The sequence below is a fragment of the Amphiura filiformis genome, chromosome 1, assembly GCF_039555335.1.
Source record: "Amphiura filiformis chromosome 1, Afil_fr2py, whole genome shotgun sequence".
Classification (NCBI taxonomy): domain Eukaryota; kingdom Metazoa; phylum Echinodermata; class Ophiuroidea; order Amphilepidida; family Amphiuridae; genus Amphiura; species Amphiura filiformis.
This window is the reverse complement of record NC_092628.1, coordinates 8,386,738-8,414,683: the sequence shown is the minus strand read 5'-3', so window position 1 is coordinate 8,414,683 and position 27,946 is coordinate 8,386,738. Positions and strand designations below refer to the sequence as shown.

The 27,946-nt window shown below is 37.8% G+C and overlaps 1 protein-coding gene across 1 annotated transcript; it reads left to right on the top strand.

Annotated features, from left to right (window-relative positions):
* LOC140167853 (uncharacterized) lies at positions 1–27,915 on the top strand. The gene is made up of 11 exons (XM_072191146.1): positions 1–40; positions 185–463; positions 4,741–4,869; positions 5,087–5,359; positions 14,896–15,405; positions 18,112–19,374; positions 21,126–21,554; positions 21,803–22,069; positions 23,076–23,342; positions 25,565–25,792; positions 26,140–27,915. Exons 1-11 carry the CDS (start codon positions 1–3, stop codon positions 26,148–26,150), a joined length of 3,696 nt encoding a protein of 1,231 aa, XP_072047247.1. The 3' UTR covers positions 26,151–27,915.
* The last annotated feature ends 31 nt before the right edge of the window (positions 27,916–27,946 follow it).

The following is a 27,946-nucleotide window of genomic DNA, read 5'->3' as shown; positions in this document are numbered from 1 at the left end:
ATGGAATCTGTCTGCAATGAATTTGAACCAATGTTTCAATGTATTTAAGTTTTATCTTTGATGAAAACATGAAATATAGGTTTGTTACTCTAATTTCTTGGAGTAGTGTATTTTTGTAAGAACAATAACTGATCACCATGATGTTATCTTAAACTTTTTTATACCTTTTCTTATACTTTCACAGGTGCTACACTGCTGAGTTCTACATCTCAACCAACTACCCAAACCGTATCAACAACTGAAGATAAATCAACCCAGCTAAGCTCTACTACTGCTCCACTCAGTTTCACTAAATCCACAGGGGGAACAGAAGTAACCCAGTCAAAAGCTTCCACACCGCTCAGAACAACTGAATCAATAACCGACGAAGAAGCAACACATCTAGAAACTACCACACCTACTACCAGTCCTGTTGAATTAACAACTCAAAAGGAAGTTACGAAGCCAGAATCTACCACTCAAGGTAAGTCCTGATGATTTTACATCTGGGGAAACATCAACATCACATACGAAAATTTATTTGATTCGGTTGACTGGTTGCGAAGAAAATAACGATTACATAATTGTGCAATGCAGTTCATTCCAAGTTCAACAGGCGCTTTTTTCCACCCGAAACACACATGTACACGTAACACATTGTGTCCATACGGGTCGTATGGGCACGGTAAATACCGTGCCGGGATGGATATGCTGTATTACAGCATACGTATGGGCACAGTGTTCCCCGTTGTCAAAATACGTAGTACGTATTTTTAATTTGTACCATAATTAAATAATAACCATAACCCTAAACCCTAACCCTAAACCCAATTTCACATGTAAATGTTGGATTTAGGCCTCTGATTTGCTCATGCATGCATGTTTTGTGTTCAAGGTTGTAGGCCTATATCCAATACTGTTACATTTACATTACATCTTTTTCATGTAATATTTTGGAAATTGCTTAAAATGACTTAATATTCTAGATATGCCTATGCCTACTGGTTATAAAATTATTTCTTATTTAATATGCATTACATACTTTGAATTTTGCATTGATAAATCCTGTATTTTCTCTACTTACAAGGCTTGTTTGTCTTTGTTCGTTTTTTTCCTAATGTATTAAATTTTGTTTTGGTTATTGTAAAATTGAAACATTACTATAGGGTGTCACAACATAACGCTGTGCGTTTGGTGGCATCCTCATCCTCTGTTTTTCATACTTTTGTCATATAATTTAAAGTGTTCCGCACTATTTTATAAAAGAAAATATTATTATGTATCATGTTAACATGTATTTTGAATGGATGAAATAAACTGAAATAAACTGAACTGAACTATACTGAACTGAACTGAACCCTAACTTCAACCATAACCCTAAACCCTAATCCCAACCCTAAACCCTAACCCTAATCCCTTACCCTAATTCTACTTTTCTTCTTTTACATAAGACCAAATAATTTCCCTCATTCTTCAAGCCCTGCCCTCTTTCGGGGGCTAATTTATAGTTTAAGCTTGTTGGATATCAATATTTCGCGGTTAGTGCTTCTTTGTAGACCTGCGGTGCAAACTAGTTGGATATCCACATTTCGTGGATAGTGGATCTTTTTGTAACGAGATCATTAATGATCGCACAGAAATTGAAACATTTTAACGCAGGAAATCATATATGGGGGGGGGGGGTGCTACATCATCCACACCCCTTTGGTATGACAGGGTCTAATTAAATTATTTAAAATTACCTGGTATATCAGTTGTCGCTAAATCTTCCAAGTAAATGGTTGTGAGGTGACAGGTTGCTTCATCACTGCTATCATCACAATCTGCATTACCATCACACAATGAATTTACATCGACACATCCACCATCATCGCATACGATTTCTGTGGTTCCACAGTAGCATCACTTTGATCGGCACAGTCAAAATATCCGTCGCAATACAAGTAAACATAATGAAGTCACCATCGTCACATTGAAAGTTGCTGCTCGGACAAGAATCTGTGCCCAATATACACAAATAAGACGATGGTCAAACAAATTATAAAAGCATTACTCAAATGCACTTTGATTTATATAATCTTATCAATCTTACTATATATAATTTGGCCAATGTTGTAAGTATGTGTGTATGGGGTGAGTGTGTGGGGTGGGGGTGTGTGGGGTGTGGGGTGGGGGTGTAAGGCTCCGTCAGCTTGTGGTAATCTAATCTTTTATTGTTTGAAATTAGCTTTCGGATTCTATGCGGACTTTTTATATAAATGGCACGTTTTACCTAAAAATGATGATGCAGAAGTCAAGTCTTCAGTCCCTTCTTCTAGTGTGGTTAGTGCAGCTGCAGCGGCAGTAGTGATAGATTAAGACTGGGTTACCTCTTTTCCTGCAATTGATTCAGTGGTTGATTCTAAAAATGTAAATATTACAATTCACAAAAAGGTCCACTTTTAGTGTTCAAAACGTTGAAATCGGCCCTTTATTTAAGACAATTTACTAAAGGTACATTTTTGAGCCCGCACCCCAATAAAATCTGGCTTCAGACTTGCCTACAATATAGGCTTGCTATCACTATATTAATATTCAGATGGTCACACCTAATAACCATGCTTGTAATAATTGCTCTAATTACGTGCAGGAACATTGTCAGATATTAAGGGAAATTTTACACATAACAGCAACGAAAATGGCTCCGATTGTGGTTGTTGAACTTATATGCTATCTCAACCACCCCTACTTGGTCCGAGTAAAATGTTGCACTTTGGGGCATAATTTATCAATCACTTGCATCTGAGATCATAAAGAATCAACAATTTCCTAATAAAATAATCTACTATAATAATAATATACATTGCGTCTGGATGAAGTCGTTTCTATTTCTAATGTCTAATGTAAATACTCAAAACCAAGAAAGTATCATTAACGATATTTTTGCGCCTGTGTTATGATCTATTTTCAAAATGGCGCCCAAAATGGCCGCCAAATGCAGGTAATCACTATAAATGACCATATAATATGAATACTATTTCTGAATCAAACTAACCTTTTTTAGTTTAATTAAAGAGCCCAGTATAAATTCAAGTTGATATATGGAAACATAGAGTCAGTATATTTTCAAAATGTCGCCCAAAATGGCCGCCAAATACTAAAAAAAAGACTACAAGTTATCAGTTACACTGACTCTTGGGACATTTGTTCCTTTTTATCAACTTGAGTTTATGCTGGGCTCTTTAATTAAGCTAAAAAGGTTAGTTTGATTCAGAAATAGTATTCATATATGGTCATTTATAGTGATTACCTGCATTTGGTGGCCATTTTGGACGCCATCTTTGGAAAACCCACTTGGGGCCAGTTGGTATTTTCGGGAACATCCTTATTATGTTTTGGGGTCATCTCAGGAACCTAAAAATGTTGGTTTGGTTTAGTCCTGGGGGTGTACAGGATGTGCCTCTAGCTACCCGAGTAGCCAGTATCTGTGATAGATCATAACACAGGCGCTCTAAACTAAAAAGTACTCAATGTTGAGTAAAAAGGGACCAGAGGAACAAAAAAGAGTCAATTGATTTAATTTTGAGTTCTATTAATTCATTTTGTTTCTCTATTTTGTATTTGCAAAGAACAAGTCTAAAAGGGCCTAATCAGTTCATTGCACAAAAATAACAGGTCACGTGAGCATGCTGACGTCACATTTTGCTGCATCATTAATTCGGCTTTAAGAGTACTGCATATACACAGTGTTTACACTTACCAAATAAGAATGGCATCTACTTATACAATGAAGTATTTTAGCCTTCTGTGTGTTTTATTTATTTACATTGTTGGAATATCAGGCGAGATTAAAATAAATATGAACTCGCTGTGGAATCATATACTGACCTCACAGATTACATTAATTCGGCAAATCTTGTATTATTAAAGAGATTGTTTGCCCGATAGACACTTCAATATTTTATGATTTGGCTTATGCGTGACTTGCCACACGTAAAACTGAAAGGACTATAGTAAGAACTGTAAAGGATCGCTATGTTCAGAATTGGCGTTACTTGTTGTGAAAATATCGTTAATGATACTTTTTGGGTTTTGAGTATAGACATCCAGAGGCAATGTATATTATTACTGTCGTAGATTATTTTATTGGAAAATTATTGATTTTCTATGATTTCAGATGCAAGTGATTTGATAAGCCATAAAGTGTACAATTTTACTCGGACCAAGTAAGGGTGGTTGAGAGAGCATATAAATTTTGCGCATTCCACAACCACAATCGGAGCCATTTTCGGTGCTGTTATGTGTAAATTTCCCCTTAATATCTGACAATATTCCTGCACGTATTTAGAGCAATTATTACAACATCATAATATCAATATACTGATATTAGGCCTAAATTATAGGCAGGCCTGCAGCCAGAATTTATGGGGGTGGGTGGGTGCGGGCTCAAGTAGGGTTGGTTGAGAGAGCACATAAATTTGGCGCATTCAACAACCACAATCGGAGCCATTTTCGGTGCTATTATGTGTAAATTTCCCCTTAATATCTGACAATATATACGTATTTAGAGCAATTATTACAACATGGTTATTAGATGCGGCCATCAGAATATTAATATAGTGATATTAGGCCTATATTGTAGGCAGGCCTGCAACCAGAATTTATGGGGGGGTGCGGGCTCAAAAATGTATGTTTAGTGAGTTTTTCTTAAATAAAGGGCCGATTTCAACGTTGAGCACTAAAAGTGAACCTTTTTGTGAATTGTAATATTTACATTTTTAGAATCAACAACTGAATCAACAACAGGAAAAGTGGTAACCCAGTCTGAATCTTTCACCACTGCCAGTGCAGCTGAATCAACTACAGGAGAAGAAGTGACTGAAGACTTGACTTCTGCATCATCATTTTTAGGTAAAATGTGCCATTTATATTTTAAAAAAAAAAGTCCGCATAGAACCCCAAAGTTAATTTCAGAAAATAAATGATTAGATTACCACAAACAGACGGAGCCTTGCACACACACACATCCTACACACATGTATACAAAGATTATATAAATCAAAGTACAATTGACTAATGCTTTCATAAATTGTTTGACCATCGTCTTATTTGTGTATATTGGGCACAGATTCTTGTCCGAGCGGCAACTTTCTATGTGACGAAGTATACGAATGCATTCCTAATTATTGGTATTGCGACGGATTTTTTGACTGTACCGATAAAAGTGATGAACCGACTGGTTGCTACTGTGAACCCACAGAAACCGTATGCGATGATGGTGGATGTGTCGATGTAAATTTATTGTGTGATGGTAATGCAGATTGTGATGATAGCAGTGATGAAGCAACCTGTCGCCTCACAACCATTTACTTGGAAGATTTAGTGACAACTGCTATACCAGGTAATTTCAAAGAATTGGATTAAATCTCGTCATACCAATGGGGTGTGGATGTTGTGCAAACCCCCGATTTATGTTTTCCTGCTTTAAAAAATGTTTAAATTTTCTGTATAATCATTTAGCCGTAATCACATTTTCGCCTTATCAACGTTTTACAGCAGTGGATCTTTGTTTTATCATGTTTATTATCATTGGCATTGGGGTACAAGCCCACTGAGCGATCCGAATATTATTGAACCTCGATAGCTACTAATAGAGGGCATATGAATATTTTATATCTTCGAACACAAATATTCCGTCATACCATATCGATGTGAAATTTGGGGGTTTTGGTGACTTTTTCAAGATATAGTTCTGGCTCAAAGCGATTTTCCCGGTCGGGGAAACATTACAATTAATAACTCCAAAACACGTGTAACATAGACACGACATACCATATGCACGTTAGAGGGATGATGGCAACGGAACCCAATAATAACCCGATTGAGCTCTGCGCCACTGTTTATTGTTAAAAGACTCGGCGTTTCTTGTGAAGTAGTTGACTTTTCTGGCTCAAAGCGATTTTCCGGGTCAAGAAAACACTCCGTTGCCCACCAACGCTAAAATTTGAAAAATGCCAAAGATTGTTCCATCTTTTGCGGGTTTCTTGTGGACATAAACTGTCAAAACAAAGGTAAAATAACATTCTGCGCCATTGTATTATTGTTACGATACCCGGCGTTTCCTGTAAGGTAGGTGACTTTGCCGACAGACCGTTTGTGCATATGTGGACCTTATTAGAAATGCAAAGGTCTGCACTCGAATCTAGAAACGGTTTCCCGTACATCCCATTGACGCAAAGGTTAAGTACAAGCTTCGCAGCAGTTGGAAAAGTAGCCAACTGATCGATGTGATTGAAGAGTTGCTATATATAAGGATATATAGATCTATTTTTGGAAGCAAGTACGACTGGGTCGTATGCTTTGTTCATTAGTTCAGGGCACTGAGAGTTCATTTGTGATTGGTCATATTAGTGTGTGGATATTTCAGACTTTCCCGGGCATTGTTGTGGACATAAATTGTCAAAACAAAGGCAAAATAACACTCTGCGCCATTGTTTTTTTGGTGTTACGATACCAGGCATCCATTGAGGCAACGTTTAAGTGCAAGCTGCACAGCAGTTGGAAAAGTAGCCAACTGATCGGGAAGATTGAAAAGTTACTATTATAAGTACAGTGTTGACGCCGCGATTTGTTTACAGTATTCTCGGATATGGGCAGCGTCATTGTAAATAAACATTAAATAAAGAGGGTGTGTCTGTCGAGCAGACAGGATGGTATATGTAAATAATATGTGAATATATGCACACATGTACATGTGAATATAAAGTTCATATAGACCAGTTGCTTGACCTCATTCTCTTGCCAAGAGCATGCGGCATTTCAACGTCAGTTGTAAGCTGCGACCATCGAGTCCGCTGCATACTCTGGCTATCCGAGGCGTATTAGGTGGTACGTTTATACACGGGGCGAGTGCAGTTCGAGTATTTAGCCGAAAGCTGACGCTGAGTCTGCCCACACACCGGCCATTACATCAAGAAAAAACAACGATGGAATGGCAAACGCTGGCCTATGAAAGGCGCCTTGATTGGCTCGGACAGATACAACCTCGCAAACAAATATGTAAAAACACAAAATCTTACCAACATTGGTGGGCTCGGAAAACCGCTTTGGTGCAGAACTGTCTCCTACTGTACAAGAAATGCCGGGTCTCGTAGCAATAAAACAATGACGCAGAGTGCTGAAGATATATGAAAATAAAAACAGTGCCACAATCCGTTGCACGATGATGAGATAGTAGAAATATTCTATGAAGACGTGAGTAAGGCAATAGAAGCCAACAAAGGAAAGTATACCATTGTTATGGGCGATTTTAATGCCAAAGCAGGAGAATGCCAACCAGATGAAATGCTACTGGAATTGCAGCACAGCATAAGCTGGTTATAGGCAACACATTCTTGAAGAAAAATAAAAACCGCTATTGGACATGGGAAAGCCCGGATGAACACACCAGAAACCAAATAGACTTTATTCTCAGTAGCCAAAGGGGAATTATCCAGGACTGTGGAGTTATCACAAAGGTAGATATAGAAAGTGATCACAGAATGGTGAGGGCTAAACTTCATAGCAGTAGAAAATGTTTTATAATAACCATTTAGGAAGTTATTGTTACATACATTCCAAATAAAACAATGAAACTCCATAACACTGATAAACCGTGGATGACTAGTTACATAAAAAGCATCATAGATGAGAGATAACACATTTACCGTTATAAAAAATAAGTCGCGTTAAAGCAAATCCAGCTGAGTGGTACAAGCAAATCTAACTCATGCGATATTTGTATAACTCTGAGTAAACTATTAGCCATCTCCAGGTGTTGATGACTTCACTTGATGACTTCGAAGCCATTGCCAACAGCATCGATATCATACTTGCATGGGTTTCGAAGGACCTGGATGTGCTTCTACCACTAAGCATTCTGCATATCGACCGTATTCAAACCCACGCCGCTCAGTCTGTTCATATTACGGCTTTATGAACGGCATATCGGAAAAGCCGGTGGTCCGGACAGAAATGCACCATTCAAGGTAGTAGTGTACTGACAGTGCCAATGTGCTATACATGGCAAAAAAGTGGAAAAAACAATTGCTGGTTTTGGAAGTTCGTCTCGCACTTCAACCGTATTTAATAATATCTACTTTATATCTATCTAATTTTACATTATTTTGTATTTTTGTAAAATTGGTGCAATTCAGTTTTTGTTTACTGCTATAAAAATCATTTTGTTATTAAGCCTTTTATGAACGAATGAATTAATGGATAATACACAAGAATCGGGTCATAACGTGAACTTGCCGTTTCTTGTTTAAACAATAGATCATATACCGAAAGCCTTTGCATATATACCCCTACCACAGAGGAGAAAGAAAACAGCACGTACAACCAGTCAAAGTCTCAGCATCACCCGATAAAGAGGGCCGATTGTTCATGAAATACGACAGGCAAGACTGGTACGCAATTACTGCGTATTTTCAAGGTCTATCGCGGAATCGTGAAAGTACGCAACGCTTTATCGCATATACGCGAAGGCACGCAGCGCTGGCGTGATTGTTAGACACGGCACGATCGAACAATCGGCCCTTATGAATATGCGAGAACTTACATCATATAACACACGGGGGCTTTGACTGGTGGTACGCGCTCTGTTTTCTTTCTCCTCTGTGACCCCCACTGACGTATTTCAATGCGCACTTGTACACTGCGCACGTTGAATTGCGCAGTCAATAGAAGTATAAAGATGTGCGCATCAATAATATGTCATCAGCGGTAAATAGGTTAATACTGTGTATGCTTGTAATATTATGCTTCCACATAAAAAGTCCCGAGTTTTGAGATATGTTCTCAAAATATCAAGAGCTATCTCAAGAACCACTGAACCAATACCAGGCTTGTTTATACTCATTTTAATGCCTTTTTGATGCTGATTCCAAATATGGTCATGAAAATGTACAATTCCGACACCCGTGTGGAGAGGATTAAATACGCAAAGGCTTTCGGGATTTTCCGAAAAGTTAAATTAAGATGAATGATTTAAAAAGTGCTGCATCAGTTCATTGCACACAAAAAAATAGATCAGGTGAGCGAGCTCAGGTCGAATTTTGCAACAATGGAAAGCCTGCTTACATGTCGCTTTAGTATGAACCTTGTTCACAGTAAACAAGCAAAAATGGCAACTACACTGAAGTATTTCAGCCTTCTGTGGGTTCTATTTATTTGCATTGTTGGAACATCAGGTAAGACTAAAACCAACTTGATTAAAATCGCTTTCCATAATTTCTGTCATTGTGATTAATTTCTGTACTGATTTGAAATCAAATTTTAAACACTTACTTAATACAAAGAACACATTGTCACACATATTAACTACTTTGTTAATCTTTAGAATTGGTATTACATGCGGGTTTAACTTTTGAGAATAAACAAAGAAAATCCTGAGCTTAACCATTGGAGGTGACTTAATAACGCTGCTTTGATACACCATTGTCCATGAAACCATAATTAATCCTTGTCTAATACATCCTTGCTGTTTTTGGTTTTTTTGGTTATGGGACAGTGCAATAAAAAATCACACAAGAATTTGTCTTTAAAAAAGACAAAGTTCACGGATCAGGTGTATAGTACTTTGAGCTACTTTGGACTAACTTTCAATATTCATACTCTGCACTGATCTGATTTGACAATAAATAAGTGATTTGACTCTGGAAAATAATTTTCAAAAAACCTCACTTTGCATTTAGGTTTTTAAGCCACCTCACCTCACCTCAGGTACCATCCTCATCATGGGGGGGGGGGGGTTGCAGCCAGTCTTGTGATGAGCCTCCATTTGCATCTGTCTTGTGCGGCTTGGGTTGCAGTGTATGTGGTCATTCCCGTCCAGGATTGATGTTTGATTCCCATGATGTACGTGGACGTCCTCTGCCTCGGTTACCTTGTGTTTTTCCTTGCAACAGGGTTCTAGCGAGGTTTCCTGCACTGCCTCTTGCTACGTGACCAAAGTACTGTAGCTTGTGTTTTCTCACTGTTGTCAGGAGTTGTACTTTTGGATCTATCTGGGCAAGAACACATTCATTGGTGTGTTTGTCTTGCCAAGTGACACGCAAGATACGTCGGTAGCACCACAGTTCAAAGGCTGAGATCTTTTTGGTGTCTGCCTTCTTCAGGGTCCAGGCTTCACATCCGTAGGTTGCTATTTGCCTATAGACCTTTTTCGTAATTGACCACTTCGTTGCTGTTGGCGGCGTTAAGCCGAGCAGAAAACTGGAAGCGAGGCCAAAGATTTAAATTACATACTCCCAATTATGTGTAGTTAATTTGCCAAGTAACTGTAAAGACTATTTAGTTGAGACTAAGTACATATGTAGTACAAGTACTATAGAAGTATATGGTATTGTGTTTAGAATTTTGCTAATTTTAATCTCAACTCAACTCAATTCCATCAAAACTGTTTTTGAGATATTAAGAAAAAGCTTAATATTTGGGAAAAGGTTTATAGACAGAATATTTTTTTCTTCAGGGGACCTTTGATGCATGAACATACAATATTACATACATTTGTTCCATGGCAATGGTACTGGTCTTAATACGAGCTGAAGTTGGGCCTTTCTTCCACTGATATACTGCAAGGGCCAGTTCTGTAAGCAGATGTGGTATAAATAGCTACAGAATTTTAGAAATTATCCATTAATTGCACAAGTAGAAGCATGTAATGCTTAGCAAGAAAGTTTATCGTAGTAAAAAGCAGATTTCATGGATGATGAAAATAATCCTCTAATATTTGTGGAAGAAGGACCCATCTCCATGGAGTTGGGCCTTCCATGAAAAGACTATTTAGAGAGTGGATTTTGGCTCATCTTTTACACACAAGGAAGAACAGTCTGCTGGCCACAACATGCTGGGTCGAACTCATTTTTGTAAAAAATAGGAGTTGGGCCCTTCTTCTACTTACGTATTCAATTATATCACACACTTACATAGGTAATATCACAAAATAGTTCAAGGTCAATACGGCTGTATGGAATTTGATCTTCTTTGCCATGTTACCAGGGTAACAAACCACCTGAGATATGGCAAACTATTCTTTTTATTAAATGCTTTTGCAAGCGGAACAATATGAGAACAAAAATCGGAGAATATTTCATTTCTTGCCCCCTGTAGACATGGTAGAGTCCAAGTTTTGACATTTGACCTTTTCCCCTATAGGCTTACTCAAGAAATGTACATCGGAGATAGGTCAAACTGAAAAAAAAAATTCACCCCTGCATAAGCGGCTATTTTGGATTTATGCAAATTAGGCACTGTTCCACTACTTGGATTTTGGGGGACTTTTGATATGTTTTTGTGTTAACTTTTGGGACATGGATGCATGCAAAATGGATTCTTTTGCAATTAGTGCTGGGTGATCTTTTAATTTGATTGCCCTACTAGTAAAGAAACCAAATAAAGTATTTTCTGTTAGCCAAGATATTACTGATTCCACTGCATATAACATTTTTGCCATGACCCCTTTTATTTGTTTCTGAAAAGCAAAATTGCAATTGTATATTTTACAGTCTGTAGTACCAAATTATCAGGACTATAGATCTTACCAGGAGAGTAGAGCAAAAGAGAACAGTGTATGTACCGGTTTATTCGACTAACACAGTCTAGCTCCGTGGCGTAGCTAAATAATGTACCGCTTTATTCGACTGATAACTCAAAAAGACGAATTAATTCAATCTGTGTTGTATATACTTGTTGTCTGTGTTGTAAATTTCAACTTGGTTTTTTCGAAACTATATATTAACTGTACATGTAGGGTAAAAGTAGTATTATACGGATGACTAACCCATGTATCACACAGTAGGCCTACATACGTTAGCTTTTTATACTATACGTTGCTTATATCTTGTACATTTACATTCTTCTGGTGCTTCATGTTTTCATGTCAACAGCCTACATTTTATTCCAAAGTCAATACCATTCTACTATGTAGAGACAATTTAGGGGCTGTGCAATAATTATGAGCCGGGGGGATAACATTTTCAAATGGCGTGCCAAAATTGCTACCCCCTGGCCTGCCAAAATCTATTTCCCCCACCTCTCGGCCTGCCAAACAATCTCCCCCCCCCCCCTGAACATGCCACATTTTGGGAAACCAATTTGCAAACCTTAAATGGTCTAGAATTGTTGCGAACGCAGCAAGCAGGAAAAATTGCATATTTATCGCGTTTCCGTACTGTTTTAACGGACTATCCATAGCAGAATGATACGAATCTCATTTCACAATGGAAATATTATATGCTAGGCCTGCATTAAATCCTTTGCTATAATTTTTTATTTCGGTAACATGGCATAGTGTGTTACTTGTCGATTGGTAGTAATAAACCAACACCAAAAGCTGTTATTGTGTTTGTACATATAGTTTGATGTAAGGGTAGTCATAATAGGGGTTTAGCAAAGAACAAGTTATTACTTGCAATTTGAATTGTTGAAAGTATTTGCAATGGTTGTCATGGGTACCGGTATTGATTTCAGGATGAATCATGCATATTATTGTTCTTTGCAATCATAATTCTATGACCCGTGAACAGTTTAGTCTGTAGCTAAAAGGTTCATTACAGGTAAACCTATTCAAATTTGTAACAATGAAAATATTCAAGTATGGGAAGTTTTGTGATTTAAAGGAACACTCCGACAATCACAACCTTATGCCTTATGTTAGAAATATAATTATCAAGCATGAATCGCATGGTTTTATTTAAATCAAATTCATATTGACCATACAAACGAATAAAAACAGCCGGTACTCAACACGCGATAATCAAAATTCCCGCGACTTCAGTGCCCGTAAAATTAAAATATCGCGTGGTGAGAGACGGCTGTTTTTATTTGTTCAGGTGGTTAAACGAGGGCAAGAAAATTTTAGGCGCCACACAAATAAGCCAACTTTGTACTTTTTATTACGCGTTAATACATGGGTCCGCCTCCCCCACCCCCCAACAAAATGTGCGCCCTATTTTTTCTTATTTCTGAAATGTTGGTCAAATATCCAAATATATACAGATATCCAAATTAGTTGATGGTGTTGATGGTATACCTAGTGGTTGGCAAGTTTAGATTCCACACCACTGATTAAATCTTTCTCAACCCTATACGAAGAGTTTGGTTCCAAAGGGTCCATGGAAGAAAAAGATAACAGACCGCGTACAAGCAGTGGCGTAGATTTCTTTTTGACATTGGGGGGATGAGGTTGGAAAAAATTCTCGAAGTACACTGAATTCAGCGCGTTTTGGCTCCAAAATATGATTATGGAACAAATTTTGCCATTTTGAAGCTAAACTGTTGAAATATGGTGCACAAGTGGAATAAATTCGCGCGAAGCGCAAAAAAATTTGCACTTTGGGGGCTAAAATGGCCAAATATGAGGTTAATTTGGTCAGAAACCCACATACAGCCGTCAACAACATCCCCCCTGGCAAAATATTGGGGGGATAAATCCCTCCCATCCCCCCCGGATCTACGCCTATGCGTACAAGCCGTCAAAGTCTCAGCATCGCGGTCACCCGATAATGAGGGGCGATTGTTCCATGAAATGCGACAGACAAAACTGCCTACACACTGACCGCGTATTTTTATGGTCTATCGCGTAATCGCTTCCCGTATACGCGAAGGCACGCAACGCTAGCGTGATCGTTAGACACGGCACAATCGAACAATCGGCCCTCATGAATCGAACAATCGGCCCTCATGAATATGTGACAATTCACAGCATACAAATGACTTTGGCTGTTGATATATACATGGTCTGTAGTAGTCTGTGGCTGTAGTAGTCACAGTAGTCTGTGGCTGTAGTAGTCTGTGGCTGATTCCAACGGCTGCTTTGTGTAAAATTTATTTGAAGATATTCCTAAGAATAGGAACATTGGAGCACTAGAACAGTTATAACATTTTTTTCTTAATGATAATTGCAAATCGCTTTATCCTCCCACGTGCGAAGTCAAAAAAGACAAATATAAAAGAAAATTATTTTTGTTCCAAAAGGAGCTAAATCCAATGGCAGCCATTTGTAAACTTTGCATTGGAGTTACAAACATATCCATTCCAATCGTTTAATATCATTTAAACTTAAAGTAAAAATATACCAGAAAAATGTGACAAACTCTTCATATAAACTTTTCAATGTTGTTATTTGAGACAACACAATTCATGTACAGGGTGTCCCAAAAAATACCAGAAACCTCATTGCGACCTCTTTTTCTCCTATTTCAGATAGGCTCAAATATATTTTAAGATACCATTAATATTTAGCTTAGCTTTTAATAAACCACTGCCTTATATCCCCGAAAGAGAAATGACTTATGTTGTAATTAAATGTAAAGCAAGAAACAACAAAGTCAGAAAGTAAAAAACATAATAAAACAAAAAGGCATAAATAACCAAGAAATTGCAAGTATAGCATAAGAAGTCACATTCCACATCAATTTTGCCCACAAATTAATGACACTTAACAAAATCCATAACCCATAAGCCCACCGGTAAAGCCCATTCCTTAAATAAAGTTGTTATTTTATAAAGTTATCATTGAGGAATATTTGATATCTATGCATGGTAGGCGTACTCCTTTTCAATCATTGAAGTAGCCAAACATCCTCCGTGGACAGAGTAAAAAAATTGGGTACATTACCTTTAGAAGAGCATATCTTCAGAAGTTAGGAACCGATTAAATCATTTTATTTTTTTGGTTTACTTAAACTAACAATTGAAGGTTTCTGCAATAGGAGAAAAATAGTGCGCACTGACGATTCTGTTTTTGGGACACCCTGTACATGAATTATGTTCATGAACATTTTATATAGGGTTGAGAAAGATTTAATCAGTGGTGTGGAATCTAAACTTGGCGATCACTAGTTTTAAAAGGTAATATAATATTGTATTTGATTTGAATATGATCTTTTTCAGCTCAGTGTGCTGAAAGTGAATTTTCATGTGCTGATGACCAGACCTGTGTCGCTGAAGAGAAGCACTGTGATTCCTTCAATGACTGTGGAGACAAAAGTGATGAAGTTGACTGTGTCTGTGCCACTGGACGAGGAGATACACTAGCCACAGAGTTTGAATGTACCATTGGAGGATGCATCGATATTACTTTGAGATGTGAGGGTATAGAGGATTGTTCTGACGGCAGTGATGAACTAAACTGTAGTGAATGTGCTGACGGATCGTATCATTGTGTCAATGACAAATGCATCAAAGAGGAACGGAGATGTGATTATATCAATGACTGTACAGACAACAGTGATGAAATTGATAGTTGTGAATGTGATCCAAGCATTGAATTCAATTGTACTTCTGGTGGATGCATCAATGGTACTTGGGTTTGTGATGGTAGACAAGACTGCATTGATGGTAGCGACGAAGCAGAAGAATTATGTGGGTTTACAACTGAAACACCGATAACCGAAGAGAGTCGTAAGTGAAATCTAAGCCAAACTCACATGTGTAGTATCAGTGTCAGGGGGCAGAGTGCCCCCTGACAAAAAAAATTAAAGAAAAAGTGGCCCACTGAAAAAAAAATGAAAGAGAAAATCAGGAGGGCAAAGGAAAAGAAAAAGGGCAAGGAGCCCCTTGTCTAGCAAAATTCAGGGCCAAAATAGTGTAAAATACAAACATTTTCCGCGCTACGCGCGCACATTGTAACAATAAAGCCCTTTTTTAGCCAGATAATGGGCGAAAATAGTGTAAAATACCATTTTTTTCGCGCTACGCGCGCACATCATCCCAATAAGGCCCTTTTCGGGAAGCTCACAGACATACAGTCTCTATGTATTGTATATATGATGCAACTGCATTTTTTTTCGTTTGTGCCCCAAAACTTTATTTTGCTCCCCCTGACCAAGAAAGCTGGTACGCCCCTGTTTATACTCGATCGCTTTTGACATCGATGAGCTCCTGCAATTCATCATCTCTACCACGTATTGCAGGTTTCGTAGAAAAATATTTTGCCAGATATTTGCCAGACCAAAAAAAATGACAAGCCGGGATAACCCATTAAGCCCGCAGAAAAGGCAAGTTTATTTCCGATGGGGTCCCAAGAAAAGATGAGAGAACAAAAGGGAAACCAAAACAATGCCTACACAGTGAAATCAGACATCTCTTGACTGAGAGAGTTGCTGGCCAGATGTTGTTTGACACTTTGTTTAAATGCAGACTTGGTAGGCAATCCCTTGATGTTTGATGGGAGATCATTCCAGTCCAAAATGGCTTTGTAGTAGAATGTGTATGAGGCAATACCTTTTACCCTAGGAACAATGAAATTGGATTCACTTGATCTGGTTCCATAAGAGTGAGCACTTGATGTTCTTGTGATATTCTGATTAAGATAAAGTGCACCTTGACAATGGTAGAAGTTTTAAGACATGGTTAAGCCTCAGCTGTTTAAATACATGATTCACCGACAAGTGACTCATTTCGGAATGCGATCATTAATTTTGAAGAAAACAAAGTTTCCACAGGTTTCGTTGGGACTCGAACCAGCGATTCTAAACTTCCTTCGATTACGCGTCTAGCGCTTTACCGCTCGGCCACCGTGGCAGTTGAACGGATGAGTGTAATGATAAAAGATAAATCTCATAATGCCATCTTTAGCCTTTTGTTTACTAAAAAAGACGCGTTTTGTAAAGATAGATTAGCCGTTTTATGCATAAATAGCGTTTGGGAAAGGTTTCAAACAAATAATAAAGACACTGATGTGATGATGAAATTGCGTAAGTCGGGAATTATCTGCGTCGCAATGTTTTGTTTTGGTTTTAGGAATTTGACCTTAAAATTTACGACTTCATGACATTATCATTCGAAATCAACAAAAGATATTTCAACACTATATATTCTTGTCCTTTCTCTAGAATGTTTTGTACATGTATGTGAAATAGCTTCAACAATGGTTCGCTGCATAATGGTAAAAATAGCCTTGACCTAAAAAAAAGGGCGAGAGGTACCATATTTACAGATTCAGGCTAAATTTAAAATTGATATAAAACGTTTGTTTTTTGATCGATTACAAAAATTAATTTTTGTCGTATAAAGAAATTATATCTGGCGTGAATTACACTACAGTTTTTATTCCTAGGGCTCTTTGACTTCTTCAAATAATTTTTTTTTAATGATAGAGTGAATCCCCTGGCCCTCTATAATTACGCACAAAAGATCGAGTCCCCTTTTAACATTAAAACAAAACTATTTTCCTAAAATGTTATATTCATTTTAAGTTTAGAATTTATTTCCACTTATCTCCATCTTACGAAGATGGCATCCAAACCCATGTCAAACTCTTATGTGTAGCGATTATTTTTCAAAACAATTATCTACCTTATCTATATATGTGACGTATCATGTCAAAAGGAGACACATTGGGCAGGATCATAAATGGAGAAATAGCCAAAAATCTACCCGGGATGTTTTTTTCACAATTTGGGTTTGTTGTGAATTTGTGATGCTATTAAGGGGGTACTGCACCCCTCGATAAATTTGTCTATTTTTGCATTTTTCTCAAAAACTAATAACACAGTGGTAACAAAAGTTACGTATATGATAGGGGCAAGGAATCCAATTACTACACTGGAATTTCAGTGACCCAAGACAAGCGGTTCGTTATTTATGATAAGAAATAAGGTACCGCTAGGATGTACCTCATTTCCTATCAGATATACTGAACCGCTTGTCACTGAAATTTCAGTGTAGTAATTGTATTCCTTGCCCCAACAATATACATAACTTTTGTTACCAGTGTGATATTATTTTTTGAGAGAAATGCAAAAATAGTCACAAATTTACCACAGGGGTGTAGTACCCCCTTAATGTTTAAAATATTGTCTGATAGTTTCAGACTGGAATATTACTGGCATCTTGTATTTTTTTAAAATATTTTTCAAGGTAATTCCTACTCTCAACATTGTCAATAATATTTTTTAAAGGCCGATACCTCGATTTCCAATTTTATAATACCATAACTTACGAAATCAATATCTTCGCTTAGGAATGCGCGATTTCATTGGGGAAAACGGCGTTGTGGAGCAAGATATCTCTATATTTAAGATATCTAAAAACTTCAAAATTGATAACCTGCCCAAAAGTGTCTCCTGTTGACATGACACGTCACATATATGTTTTTCTCTACAGACACAGGGTCAACAAAAGAAACGCTGACCACATTGCTACAACGTACCACTCCTATCACTCCTGCTGAATCAACACCTGAAGTGGGGGTAACCCAGCCTGATTCTACGACTCATGTCAGTGCAGCAAAATCAACGACAGGAGAGCGTGTAACCCAACCCAAACCCACCACTACTTTTAGTCCAACTGAATCAACTACAGTAGAAGAGGTAGCACAACCTGAATCTACCACTCCTGTTAAACCTGCAGAGTTAACAACTGGAGAAGCGGTAACCCCGTCTGAATCTACCACTCCTGTCCGTCCTGCTGAATCTACAACAGGAGAAGAGGTAACAAAGCCTGATTCTACCACTCCTGTCAGTCCAGCTGAATCTACAACAGGAGAAGAGGTAACACAACCTGAATCTACCACTCCTGTTAAACCTGCAGAGGTAACAACTGGAGAAGCGGTAACCCCGTCTGAATCTACCACTCCTGACAGTCCTGCTGAATCAACTACAGGAGAAGAGGTAACACAGCCTGAATCTATCACTACTGTCAATCCTGCTGAATCTACAACAATAGCAGAGGTAACACAGCCTGAATCTACCACTCCTGTCCGTCCTGCTGAATCTACAACAGGAGCAGGGGTAACACAGCCTGAATCTACCACTCCTGTCCGTCCTGCTCAATCTACAACAGGAGAAGAGGTAACACAGCCTGAATCTCCCACTCCTGTCCGTCCTGCTGAATCTACAACAGAAGCAGGGGTAACACAGTCTGAATCTACCACTCCTGTCCGTCCTGCTCAATCTACAACAGGAGAAGAGGTAACACAGCCTGAATCTCCCACTCCTGTCCGTCCTGCTGAATCAACAACAGGAGAAGAGGTAACACAGTCTGAATCTACCACTCCTGTTAGTCCTGCAGAATCTACAATAGAAGCAGAGGTAACACAACCTGATTCTACCACTCCTGTCAGTCCAGCTGAATCAACTATAGGAGAAGAGGTAACACAGCCTGAATCTCCCACTCCTGTCCGTCCTGCTGAATCAACAACAGGAGAAGAGGTAACACAGTCTGAATCTACCACTCCTGTTAGTCCTGCAGAATCTACAATAGAAGCAGAGGTAACACAACCTGATTCTACCACTCCTGTCAGTCCAGCTGAATCAACTATAGGAGAAGAAGTAACACAGCCTGAATCTACCACTCCTGTTAGTCCTACAGAGTCAACAACTGCAGAAGACGTAACCCAGCCCGAAACTACCACTTCTGTCAGTCCTGGTAAGTTGTTCCTTGCTGTTGTTTTAATATAGCCTTTCATGCTATTCTAAAACTATGAATTATTACCAAAAATCTTCATTTTGTTAGGGAGGCATATTTGAAGTTTTACATCCTTCTGAAAAACTCCATGTCGATAGATGGAGCTTGTATTCCTTGTATTTTTCAGTGATCATTCGTTCCACTTCGAAAACCAGCTTGCATGATGGAGATCTCTTCTATATTTAGGCAAAACAAAACAAGTTTGTTTCCTGTAGCGCGCTCATTACGTTTTTGACGGCTTATTTTGCGCATTAGAATTTTTTTCACTTTTCAAAGACAATACAAAACAAAAAAACGGAAAAATCGCAAACAAATATATAAAACACTACTAAAGTAAACATTGACACATTAGACAACAAACGAGTGTAGTGAAAAACTACTGGAGAAAACATCCCACATTTTTTTAATACCTTTTTTAATCTGCAGGTTGAAAGTGGATCATACATATTCTTGAATATGATTTTGTGTGTGTGTGGGGGGGGGGGGGTGTCGGAGAGACCCACTGTAAATTCCCATTCCAATTTGCATCAAAAATAGGGTATTTTTGTCAATTGAAGACATTTTTAAAAAAATCGCATTTCGCATTTGACTTGTTTGACCTTCTAGGAAACAAACATGTTTTTTGGCCTTATCTTTACGCTGTTAATGCTTATCCTCAACATCATCTTACAAGTATGAGAAATCAAACTGATAGTGCGGTAGTTCGCGTATATCCTTCAAATTACCTTTTTTTTGCAGTAAAAAGACTCAAAATCTGCACCGTCTCTTAGCCACTCCTTACCATTCTTTATTCAAAATCGCCATAGTAGGTCAACACCTTCATCTGTAGATGATATCCATCTGGCACGTTGTCTATTCCAAGTGATTTATCATCATTCATCTGTCGTATACCTGAGTGGTGGTGGTGGTTGTTCAACTTCTTTGCTACCACAGGTTTAAATTTGTCGATGCGCTAGGATATCTTATACCAATAATGAAATGAGATAAACGTTTTTCATCACCTTATATTGAGAGCAGACGATTATTTTCCTCTAGAATCCCTTCCTGATTTCGTCCTTTTATCCTTACCATGACCACCAGAAATAAACGTTATTCTTAAATACTTCAGAACGTTCCTGCAATCCTATTGGTTCTTACCCAGCTTTACCCGTGTGATATGACACGATATCACACGGTTCAGCGCGTGTGCGTCAACGCGATACGCATACTCGTTATTTGGACCAATCGGAGGCGCATAGCAACAACGGGACTGATCGATTTTAAGCCCTAGGTAATTCCTTGCAAAATGTAGATTTAATTTGATTAAAATTTGTATAAAATTTTTATTTGAATTGAAGTGTTTAATAATGAGAATAAAGGTATTGTTTTTAGCCGCTGTCGTGCATCTATCGTCCGCTGTCGTGCATTTGTCGTGCATCTATGGCGTAAAACAACTCGGCTTCGCCTCGTTGTTTTACTTAAAATAATGATGTCACCCGTGTTATATGAGACGATAGATGCACTCCAGCGGCTAAAAACAATACCTTTATTCTCTAAATATACCAGGTTTCACAAACCAGTATACTGGGCAAGGATCTGATGATTGGACAAACACAACAGATCTTCCACCAGAATTTGTTGGGCCTAATGCCTTGAACACGATATGAAAATGAGTTTTGGCTGTGTCCAAACCTCGATGTAACATTTATTTCTCTCTTTAATATTCTATTCAGGGCCAGATGTTATATATGAGGCATGTATATTAATATATCAAACATCTGTTAGAGTGTATTGGTCCTGGCCTCCAGAGCTTCCAGTAGATGGATTTCAAATTGAATATAGATTGTCAGGAACTGATACTTGGACTGTCATATATGCCGATGCAAATGAAAGAATAGTATTGCTGCAAGGACTAACCGGAGGGGAAAAATATGACATACGGATATCCATTATTCCAGATATCACTGTCGTGCCAACTACTGTCGTGTCAACCACTGTCCTGCCAACCACTGTCCTGCCAACCACTGTCGTGCCAACCACTGTCCTGCCAACCACTGTCGTGCCAACCACTGTCCTGCCAACCACTGTCGTGCCAACCACTGTTCTGCCAACCACTGTCGTGCCAACCACTGTCCTGCCAACCACTGTCATACCAACTAAAGGTTTGTGAAATATTTGGGCTTCACTTTGGGATCATTGGCTTTGTTGAAAGGTAAATACAGAGACCAAAGCCTGTTCTGTAATTTGAATATTTCAAGGCGAGTTGGAGGGGAGCATGACCTATAATAGCGGTGTTTGCACTTCAAATGTTTGAGCCCAAATGTTAGATCATCAACAGTTTTAGTCTTGTAACAAGATTTGAAGTTTTCCAAAAGGTGATATTTTATTTGATCTTTTATTCCTTACTCAGAGCCAACTATTATATACAACGGATGGTTAGTAGTTTATGGTAAAGATCTTCCAGTGCATTGGATCTGGTCATCTGAATTTTCAGAAGATGTATTTCAGATTGAATACAGAATGTCAGGAACTGATACATGGAATGTCATATATGCAGAGGTAGATGAAAGAATGGTACGGTTGGAAGGACTAACCCCACGATCTAAGTACGACATACGGATATCTGTTATTCCAGGTGTCACCACAATCATGCCGACCACTGCCATTCCAACTAAAGGTTTGTGAAATAATTTAGGCTAGCTTGAGCTCGCTGCATGGCTTTATTACAAGGTTCTATACAGATGCCAGTTCAGTTAGTTGCACAGGTTCACTATTATTGAAGACCGAATTAAAAAGACTAGTTTGCGTCTGACGTCCTGTCAACCAGACCAAAAATACAGTACTGTGCAGTTCAGCAACCAACCACATCGCGCCGTTGCCCTGACGTCAGACGCAAACTAGTCTTTTTAATTTGGTCTTCAATTATAATGTGGCCCCAAATGTTTTTCAGCGCTTTTCTGTGTTAAAAGTATTTTTAGAACAATACAATAATCTACAGCTAAGGTCAAAAATTGTGCGTGACTATTGTAGATCAGTATGACATCGGAAAATTACGTCTTGATCGTAAAGATAATCCATGTTCAGATTCAAATACAGAAATGCCAGCGGATGCCAGTCCCAACCCTCCTCATTTTGATTGTTTTCTCTTTTAAGAGGAGAATAATTGTAGGTTCTGGTCTGATGATTATTTGGCTCACAATCTGAGTCCGTTTTTATTAATGTTTTTACAAACAACGCCGGCGTGGCCCACTAGTATCGTTAAGTCGGGCCTTTGACCACACCAAATATCTCTCGTATTCATTGGACTCTGTTACCTCGGAGTTATATGAACCTTGCTATCCTGTACTCAGCCGTCATTTCTGGTCCATATATCGGCAATCACTGTCCCAAACAAAGGGACGGATGTAGACGCGTGGAAAATATATACATACGTAAAACAAATATTCGTTAAAATGATATATCATCCCGCGCTGTGTTCTTAAATTCTGGATACCGGTAATGAACGTCACCCACCATCCATTATACATTATATAGAGAACAAGATAAAACAAGCACAACTGATTTGATTGGTAAAACACGACTGATGTACCACCCGAATTCAGATCACCAACAGATTAGGGCCTAATGAATGTGTCCAAATCTCTAGATGACATTGTGTTTGCTCTGTTTTATGTCCTACTCAGATACAACTATTATATTTGACGGATGGTTATTAGCATATGGCACAGCTCTTCCAGTGCGTTGGATCTGGCCATCAGAAATTCCAGTAGATGGATTTCAGATTGAATATAGAATGCCAGGAACTGATACTTGGGATGTCATATATGCCGAGGCAAATGAAAGAATGGTACTGCTTACCGCTACCGAAGGACACATGTATAACGTACGCGTATCTATTATTCCACATGTCAGCACTGTCATGCCAACTACTGTATTGCCGACAACAAAAGGTCTGTGAAATATTTGAGTTATATTTTGGGTTCAATGGCTTTGTTAGAAGGTTCAATGTCTTAGTTATGTTAGTTACTAGAGTGGTATATCCAGCTGTCTGTGTTAAAGTCATATAACTGCAATAATGTGCATTTATTCCGCAAATTGTTTCTATTGAATTTTGTCATGATTAATGAACTGTATCTTCTATAGTGCCCTGGCGACTTTATGCTCAGTTTGTGGGAGCAGCTGATTGTGAGTTGAGGCTTTCTGGATCTCAACCCTCGATACAAACAATATTCTTGATACTAAAAACAATCAATTATCAATGCAAAATAGAGGAAATGAACTCCTCAAGGGTTGAAATAGAAAAATGCTCCAATTTGATGAAGATGGTCTCGAATGGTCCTTTCGGTGATAACAACTCTAATAAAGAGTATTGTGGACAACTTATAATGACTTGTTGCCTAGGTAACACAGTAAAATAGGTCATTGCCAATTGAGTCCTATTGATGTTGACCTATAGATACTTCTCTTAGGGAACGATTCATTATAACTATTCTTTAAGTTAAGTTGAGATAACAGTGCCAACAATGTGAGACCATTTTCATCAAAATTGGAGCATTTTATCTCTTTCAACCATTTTCATCTTATAGCCCACGTGGCTCTTCAAATGCAACGATAGGTATGTCAATCTACACATTTGCTGAATATTTATGATCAGAGGAACATTTTGGTACGGGTTTCTTTCATGAAATTGGGCTTCTTTGGTATGTAGGTACTTTGTTATGTCTTTTATAAATACAAGGGAAAAAATCCAGATTTGCAAAATTCAACTGCACTATTTTATAGATTTTATTTCACTATTTCACTCGTGTTCGCAATTTAAAAGGAAAGAAAATATCTCCATGCGCGGCGCATCCTATGGAAGCACGACGGAAGCACTGATTTTACAAAAACCTAGTGGTCAAATGGCTCCGTTTTAGCTGATAAAATATGAGTTTTTTCAAGTTCTTTCCTTCTATTTAAATATCAAGTTATGAATTAATTTCGCTCAAACTTTTCAATGGGCTGTGGATTTACGCGATGTTTACGTAATGTTAGGGAGAACAACGATAGTTGTTGCATTATCCTGTGAGATTCGATGAAAGTACAAAAAATGTCACCAATTTGAACTTCAACGGCCACTATTTCAATGTTAATTTAATCGGTAAAATGACGATTTAGGTATATGATAACTCAATAAGTACAGCATCTATAGGTAAGTAATTATTCTCATTGCAAAAAGCATGATCGACTTTTTAAATATATATTTTGGTCTATTTCCAATTTTAGGCATTATTTTGTGCAAATAAGCATTTGTGAATTTTCAAAAGTTCATTATGATGCCTTATATGGTCAGTATCTCAAAATATAAGGCCAATATAAAAAAAAATAACAAACAAAAAAACGTTTTTGTGGAATGGGGCCTCAAAAAATGTGGAAAGGGTGTTTTTTTTATTATGATGTACCAAAGAAAAATTGCTAAAAATTAACTTTTTTTGTGATTTATTGATGTCTTGCCCTTTAAAAAAAGTATACTTTTATATGTCTTATGTAAATAATTACAAAGTTATAGTACTTTTACTACATGCATGTCTGAGAGTACACAGCCACCTTAAGAAAGACTTTAACTGGCATAACAATGCTTTGTAGTAATGTAAGAAGTGTAAAAAAGATTCACTCACAGAGTTACTGTCAGAAACCGACATCAATTTTCAAGTCATTGGTCTGGCTGAGACTTGGTTGGAAGACAAGCCTCATGATTATTATCATCTTAAAGGTTACAACCTTGAAGTATGTAACAGAGTTAATAAGAAAAGCGTTGGTGTGTGTATGCATGTTGAGGAAAATATTGTTTATAATATGAGAAATGATATCAATGAGCTTAATTGCCTCAAAGACACAGAATCTTTGTTCATTGAAATTGAAAAGCACAAATCACAAAACATTGTCATTGGTGTGATATATAGGCCACCTGACCAGAATATAAAAGAATTCAACAAATGTATTGATACGATATTGTCTAAAATCACAGGTCAAGAAAATAAGCTTCTGTATATAATGGGTGACTTTAATATAAACTTGTTAAATAATGACGTTCACAACTGATGTGCCACCAGAGTTCAGATCAGCAACAGTTTGGGATCTAATGACTGTCCAAACCGAGAGGTGACATTTTGCACGTTTATTTCTTACTCAGATCCAATTATTATATATGACAGCTGGTTATTTGCGTACGATATAACTCTTCTAGTGCATTGGAGCTGGTCATCGCAGATTCCGGTAGATGGATTTCAGATTGAATATAGATTGTCAGGAACTGATACTTGGAATGTCGTATATGCCAAGGCAAATGAAAGAATGGTATCGTTGGAAGGAGTAACCAGAGGGCAAATGTATGCAGTACGGATATCTATTATTATTAAAGGTTTGTGAAATATTTCAGTTATATATTGGGCTATAAGGTGTTATAGGCCAGATATGTTAGTTGGCCAGTTTCATTTATTGTAGTCCCCATAGGTTTCAGCAATTTCTGTGTAAACGTCATTTATAATAATGCTAAATTGTGGTCAAAGTTCGTAGACCAGTATGATATTACAAGAATAATTTGACAATAAGAAAACAAACCCTCTTTTTAAATTGTTATAGACATCTTTGAGCACAATTGATATAGTTATGTCGAAAATATAGCTGTCATTTTTAATTCTTATTTTCGTAAACATTTTTAACTTATTATAATAATTCGGAATAATCTGTTTTCACTTATTTGTACAGAGGCATCCTAATCAGACCCACTGCAGAGAGGACGTCAACCCATCTAAAAGTACATATTCCGAGTAGAGCTTACAACACAACCAGGGGGAATTTGTAATACAAGGCAAATTTAGTTGTTTTGCCGCGTCAAACATGCTTTGTACACAATTCAGTATGTTATAATAAACTGTATAAAGAACGGTTTCCGATTATCGGTAGTTGGTAACACAATTTAGTTACATACGCTACTATTTACTACTTATAGTGTTATACCCAGCAAACACACTACGTTTTACAGAAAAGGTTTAAATATCGGGTTATATAAATGGTATAAAAACGTTTTATTAACATTCATAAAACGTAATTTGATAACGTGATGCAAAACATTCAAACAGAATGTTTTTTAACTTAAAGAAAAAATGACCTTCAAAATCTGAAGAAAGAATGAACTTCAGAATCCTGTTACACATGTACAACTGCATATCAGGTACTGCTCCGGCTTATTTATAAGATCATGTCACTCTTTATAATCACCCAGATTCATCTAAAAGCAGTCGCAATCTTCCCTCATCATCTAACAAAACAAGGCTCTATACAGTTTGCTCCAATAAAAAGAGCCGGGGATTGCTGTTTCACCGTTTTCGGGCTCTGGAACAAGCTCCCTATTTATGTTAGAGAAGCGGAATCTGCGGCTGTTTTTAAGCGGCTTCTGAAGACATACCTTTTTCCTAATGTGTAATTTATTTTCATGAAAGTTCATCTGTGTTGGTATAAATGATGATTTTGATTTAAACTTTTGATCCAAACACAAAAAATTAATTCTTACATCGGAATTTTCAGATGGTACTACATCTTTTATCAGCGAGTGAGTGACTGTATCAGGACGTGATTTTCTTGACCTTTGACCTGATCACAAAACTTTGTTTTGAACCAAAAACTCACAAAACGAACGATGTGGGCGAAAAACGACCAAATAAAGGTCACGTAATTCTCCCCCACATCAAAGGCACATCTGAAGCCATTAGAAGGACTTTCAGCAATTACAGTGTTAGTGTGTTTTTCAAACCAACTCGCACACTAAGACAACTCCTCATGTCACCCAAGGACAAGACAGATAAGATGGACATTACAGGTCCGGTATACTACATTCCGTGCCAGGCCAAAACTGTTACCGGTACCGGACAGTGCAAAGAAGCCTATATTGGCGAAACTTAACGCTCTCTGAAAACACGTTTTAATGAACACAGGAGACCCAGTAGTACAGCATCAGAGGTCTCAAACCACATTCACACCGAGTCTCCGGGACATTTTGTGGACTTGACAGAAACAGCAGATGGTTCCAATGTGGAGTCAAAGAAGCGGTTCACATCAAAGCCAACCAACCATCTCTCAACAAGAATGGGGGCGGTTCAAACTTTCAGGAGTCTACGAGTCTGTTATCAGGTCAAAGGTCAAGAAAATCACGACCTGATACAGTCACTCACTCGCTGATGAAAGATGGAGTACCATCCGAAAATTCCGAGGTAGGAATTAGTTCTTTGTGTTTGGATCAAAAGTTTAAATCAAAATCGTGTAATTTATTGTTGTTGTTTTCCGTATGTATTTTGTCATGTTCGTTTTGGAGCAAAAGCGCCGTGTTATTTGCAGAGCGCTATAGAAATGTGCTTTATTAATAATAATAATAACTGTTCGCACAATATTTCGCAAAAATGTTTGCTCAAAATATTTTACAATAACGTTATAAAAACGTATTCATGATCTTTATCATGTTTATATAGCCGATAATAATAAAATGTTATTAAAACGTTTTGAATAAACATTTAGAACA